General features: G+C 37.5%; 1 protein-coding gene across 1 annotated transcript in view; it reads right to left on the bottom strand.

The window, feature by feature from the left end:
* LOC108973884 (putative mediator of RNA polymerase II transcription subunit 12) overlaps window positions 1-6,019 on the bottom strand; it is a 21,649-nt gene continuing 15,630 nt past the window's right edge. The window contains exons 2-3 of the mRNA XM_018941390.1: window positions 2,147-2,613; window positions 1-2,086 (exon numbers count right to left, since the gene is read on the bottom strand). Coding sequence (XP_018796935.1) covers window positions 403-2,086; window positions 2,147-2,613 — 2,151 coding nt within the window. The 3' untranslated portion in view covers window positions 1-402. The remainder of the gene's footprint in view (window positions 2,087-2,146; window positions 2,614-6,019) is intronic.

Raw genomic sequence — 6,019 nt, 5'->3', positions numbered from 1 at the left:
GCATAAATGAAATTAAATGATTTACAAAAGCAAATACAAGTATCTTAAATTTACACTTATGATTTTAGTGAAGACATGATTTGAATTTTTACTATTAACTATTAAAAAAAATAAACACTTGCTTGAAAATTAAATTTTTAGCGGTTAAAAATTTTGTTTGCCGGCATACGGGCTATTTCTTTACAACATAAATGTATTTACCGTTTATTCCAATATTCACAAATTTGTAAGTAAAGAAATATAGCATTTTGAAAAGCAGTTAGAAAAATCCCGTAATTGTTAGATGCGTTTGAGAAATAAAACGAAAATGTTTAACAAACACTTTATCATTGCAGGTGTTTCACTTGTTCACTTGCGTTTGCTAAGCATAGTTCAAGGCGCACGCGTTTTAGAAAGCGCCACTTAACTCTTCACCAACGCCGTTGTCTTAAACTCCACCGCCGTACTCATTTGAGCGCCCAAATTTTCGCGCACGTATTTGCGTATTTTCTGCAAATGCTCATCCACCTGCACATCGCTTGTGGCAGCGGTAGTCGTTTTCGGCGCAGGCGCGCCACGCTTACGATTGACGCGCCGCAACGCCTTGGCGCCATGCGCATGATAGTTGAATGGCTGCGGTTTGATAGCGGCCGAACGCTGTTGCTCATGCTCGTGTTCATGCTCTGAGGCCGCATGCGTCAGTGGTGCGTCATAGTCGAATTGTTGCGGCTGCTCCAATTGTTCATGCTGCTGTTGTTGTTGCTGTTCATGCAACAGTTGTTCTTGCAATTGCTGGTGGTGGTGGTAAGCGACTGCGTGACGCTCGTATGGACGCAATGACGGCAATGCATAACTGCCGGTGTAGTCGGCGGCGCCTTTCTCGCTGTTTTGCGTGTAAATCACTTTGGTGTGCGTTTGACGTGGATTATTCTCAACATGCACTGCGGCAGCTAGCTCATGTGGTGCTTCTTCGTGTTGGTGGTGTTGCTGTTGCAATTCTTGTTCTTGCTCTTCCTCCTGCACATAGATGGGCTGGTGTTGTAGCGCAGCAGCGTGCGCGGCGTGCGTCGTCGCATAACCGCTTTGTGGTGCGATTGCCATGAAGTACACATTCTGGTAGTGATGACTGCCATGCGCGCCAAATTGTGTGCCCGGCGTGTAATAAAATTGTTGAATGGCTGACGGCGGCGCGGTTTGCACGTAATATTGTTGGCCATGTTGCAGTTGTTGTTGTGGCTCTGGCGCTTCTTCGTGCTGCTGCGGCGCGTAGTCCACTTGCTGTTGCTGTTGTTGCTCATGCTGTTGTTGTTGTTGTTGTTGTTGCAGTGTTGCCTGTGGCGCGAGCAGTTTACCCTTGTAGCCTTGATAGATTTCGTCGATTTCCGGGTAGGCGACCGCTTGTGGCGTGGGTGCTATCTGATGCGCGTACGTCACTTCCGGCGAATAACCGTGTTCCTCATTGACAGCTGGTGCATGCTGTGCTGCATGCTGTTCGTGTGACGGTGGTTGCAGCTCCAGTGTGGGTTCGGCGTAGGCCTGCGCTGGTGTGCCGCCATGTTGTAGTTGCGTTTGCTGTTCATAGAAGTGCGCCTGTTGTTCGTGCTGTTGATGCTGCTGTTGTTGCTGTAGTATGTGTTCTTGTTGCAATAAATGTTCTTGCTGCTGCTGCTGTGCCGAATATTGATGCGCATGTTGCTGCTGCTGCTGCTGCTGCTGCTTGTGCAGCTCATTCTCTTCTAATATGCGTAGATATTGCGCGGCGCGTATCTCCAAATACTGCTGCAGCAGCGTTTGTAAGTGTGAGGCATACTTCGTTGGTCCGGGTATACGCAAAACAATTACCGGCTCCTCATAGCCGCTATGCGCACCATGCGCCCCATGCTTTGGCACATCAAGCACTTCTGATGGCTGCTGTGCGCCATGTTTCTGTTCTTGCACATAGCTTTGCGATTGTAACTCGTAGGAGTAGGAGGGTTCAATGCTGACATCTGTCTTGGGTGGATAGTAGCCAGGCGCGTCAGCTGGTATATTCTGCTGAGAGTAGGGATAGAACATGAATTTGGGGCGTTCGTACTGGTAGCCATTGTGTGCGGGGTATGCGCCATAGCTGCAAGTGTGTAACAATTTTAATAATATTAATGTATAATTTTGTAAGCCGTTCACTTACCCCAACTCGCCGTCGATGGTGCGCTTGCTGTTCTGTTTCCCCGATTCAGTGCTGTTATCATGTTCCACTTTAATTTTGATCTTTTCACCATGCAATTGGAACTGCTTGTCCAGCTCCTTAATGAATTCGAGGTCGTCTGCAGGCAGATCCTTGAAAGCGGCCGTCACATCGTTCACCTTCTTGCGTTTGTTTTTCGAATTCTGTATTGCCGAGGCGGTGACATAGCTTGTCGGTGTCTTCGTGGGGCGCTTCTTCAGCGAGTGCACCTTCTTCGGATAGCTTGCCTTTTCGTTAATTTTTGTGGCGTTGTTGATCGTGTCGTCACTGCTGAGATTATCTGTCAAAACTGCCTTGTTCTCATCGTTCGCTATAGTGGTTGTTAGTGTTGTGTTTGTAACCTTCGATTTTCCATTCTTAGCGCCATCTATTGGCGTGCTTGCAAACAACAATGCTACGAATAGCGTTATCTGAAATGGAAGTAGGGAAATTTGTTATAACACATAGACAACAAAAATTTTATGAATTGTGTAAAACTTCCTTAGCTGAGTCAAAGTTTTAAACATGAAATCTATTGACTCAAAATGTAAGGAGTACAAGGTCTATATAATATACTATAAGCAAAAGTGTTCGTATCCTCTATCATCAAGTCTATGCTCATGTCTAAGCGTTTTTTAACCTTAGTTATCTCTCTATCTATAATTCCAAACTCTGGCTTTGGCTCTTGATTCTCACACTCTTAACTGCGTGTGTTGTTCGTTTGTTGTATAATCTTTTATATATTAACTCGAATATAAAGTCTCCGCCCACTCTTTAAGCTGACCTAAATGGATTTGCCTGTTTTTTCTAGAACTGTCATTTTGGCAGTCTTAACTAACCAACTTGTCTTTGACCGTGCTCTTATATAACCTCAGATCTCTGCAGTTTTGAATCTAGGCTTCTGCTGTTAATCTCTGGCCTTTGCTCGTTTCTTGCACTTTAGCCTTTGATTTGTATTTTTATCAGACAAGTTTTTATTTCTGCGCTATATTTTCTAGGCCGCGCCCATTTCAATGGCATCGTATACTAGACTACAGAGGCTTTTATATTTACATATAATATTATTAACCGATATCTACACACCAGCTTTTTTTGGTTACCCGCCATATATATACACATTTCATGCTTCGATTAAGAGCTTATGGTTTGAAAGCTCAAAAGAACAGGGAAAGAAGAAATAAATAAAGATGTTTTGGGAATAACAGTAGCTGAGATTCGGTAACTGTGAGATACCTATTTGTCATATAGCTTATTGCCGCTTGGAGTGCTATAATTGCTTTAAAGAAAAGTATAATTTGACTTTTATTAAAATTCTTAAGAAATCAACTGAGTATCAACTGAGAATCAGGCTTATTCACACCCCTTTTTTTGTAAGCTTTTTAATTTTTATGCCCGTGATCCAGGATTTGAACTTATTTATTTATTTCTGAATGTAAATGGAAAAAAGTTTAAAAATTTTACTAAAATAAACATTTTTCGAAAAAAAAGTTATGAAAAATAATTTCACAAACTTTACTATGGCAAAATTAAAAAAAAAATATTAAACCCTGATTATTTTTTTAAATACATATATATTTCTTATAAGCTATAAAAAGTTTCATAAACAATTTTTCTAAATTTTTTTGAAAAAAAAAATCATAAAACAAATTTTTAAAAATTTTACTAGCGCCAAAATGTTTGAAGGAAATTCGTAAAAAATTTCATTAAATTCATAAAAAAAAATCAAAACTTTTTAGAAAAAAAATCATAAAAAAGAGTTTCAAAATTTTTACTATGGAAAACTAGTTTTCGAAAAAAAATCTATAAACATACATTGTCAAAAATTTGGCTATGGCAAAATTGAAAAGAAATTCAAAAAACAAAAAAATTTGGAAAAAATTTAATAAATTTTTCGAAAAACAAACAATAAAAAAAGTTACAAAAATGTTCCAAAAAATTCTTAAAAAAAAGCTAATTACAAAAATTTCAAAATTTTTTAGAAAAGACAACATAAAAAAAAGATTTGTTTTCGTGTTGCTTTTTAGGAATAATTTTGTTCCATGACTATATGAACTACTAACCTCTTGTTGCTTTTCAGGAACAATTTTTGTCCATTACTATATGAACTACTAACCTCAATTTTGGCAAGAAATTACATTTTTGCACTACTTGGAATTCTTTCGTTCACAATTGACAATCTCTTTTACATAAGCGGCAGCAGACCACAGGTTAAAAAGCGAAAAAAAAAATCGCATAATAATAATGCAATCAGAAACATATTATCGGCAATCATTGTCATAACGAGTGGTGGTAGTTTAACAGACCATAACACACTCACACACATACTTTTGTACGTGCAAAACATACATACGTCACACTATGAGTTTGGAATGGCAAACAGGAAAAGCGCCATAAAAGCCAAAGATCATTTGTTGAACACGCCGCCAATCCAACAACAAAAACCCAACAAAATGTTGCTGTTGCTGCCATCAGCTGCCTAGCTGGCAAACTACCTGCCACCCCAAAGATGCCACAACCAATAATGTTGTAACAATTTTGGCTAACTTGCTGAGAGCAAACATTTCTGCATATATCCGCATACAAACAAATACAGTATATACACATCTAAATAGCTAATAGTCGGCATGTAACATATGTGCCGCTTTGTTTGTTTTGTTAACCAATTGACTTCCTGCTCTGCGCTGAAGATGCGAACGCCACGCTGCGCATATGTTTACTTAAACTGGCATAGTGTTGCAAACAAAATTTTAAAGCAATTAAAATAATTTTTTTTATTATGACACACTTAGCTATATTTTTCAAGTATTTAAAATTAAAATAATCGCTGCAAACCTCAAATCCACTACGTCCATGGCCTTATATTTTTAGATATAGTAACTCTTACTTCTAATTAACAGTTTTGCAGCTTTAAGCAGACTTAAAAGTAATAATTGTAATAAGGAACAGTTCTGTATCTGTTATAATACAGCTCGTTGCATTAAAAACCCTCCTAATCCCGAAAGCTCGGTATCAAGTATTTCCAAATTGATTTTAAATTTTACTGTTATATATTATATAATATTTCTAAAAATTAATTGCGTTATTTATTTATTTTAATCTTTCAGGATGCTGTAATTTCGGGATTCGTGTAAAATTTTCTTTTGTTGTCTACATTATGCGATTAATTAAAGTTAAATGCTCTTTAATCTCTATAAACTGATTGCACCCTATAAATGGATTTTCAATTTGATTGACATATATATGCATGTATTATTATGCACAAAGTTTATGAAGTTACGTTATTTGAAACTCTTTATGCATACCGAAACTTATGGATAGGAGTTTCTGGATTCAGTAATTTCGGGATTCACGTAAAATTTGCTGTTATCTTCTACATTATATGATTTAGTAAGATTTATTAAAATTAAAGTATAGTTTAATATTCCTTAAACATGACGAAACTTCGGAGATAAAATTTCAGGATCCCGTAATTTCGGGATTCCTGTAAAACTTTATTGTATACTACATTATGTGTTTTATTATGATTAATTGCTCCGAAGCTCACTTTTCGCAGTTGAAGAATTGATTTTTCGTAGTATCGTAGCAATATCGCTTATTTTAAAATTTATTCTAGATCCCGAAATTGTAGCATTGAGTTTTCGGGATCCCGATATTTTCGGGATTTGCATACAAGTATATATTTTTTTGATGCTCTATCGAAGACGGAACATTAAAACAGAATTTTCGGGATATTTTACTGTTCTACTATCAAAAGGATAAAAAAGTGATGTGTATAAAGAAGACCTCTTAAAATCTATATGGATAAAATAAAGTCGTAGGTCGATGTAAATTATCGGA

Source organism: Bactrocera latifrons, unplaced genomic scaffold, assembly GCF_001853355.1.
Source record: "Bactrocera latifrons isolate USDA-ARS-PBARC rearing strain unplaced genomic scaffold, ASM185335v1 scaffold_51, whole genome shotgun sequence".
NCBI lineage: Eukaryota > Metazoa > Arthropoda > Insecta > Diptera > Tephritidae > Bactrocera > Bactrocera latifrons.
The sequence above is the reverse complement of the archived record's forward strand: the minus strand, read 5'-3'. Positions and strand labels throughout refer to the sequence as shown.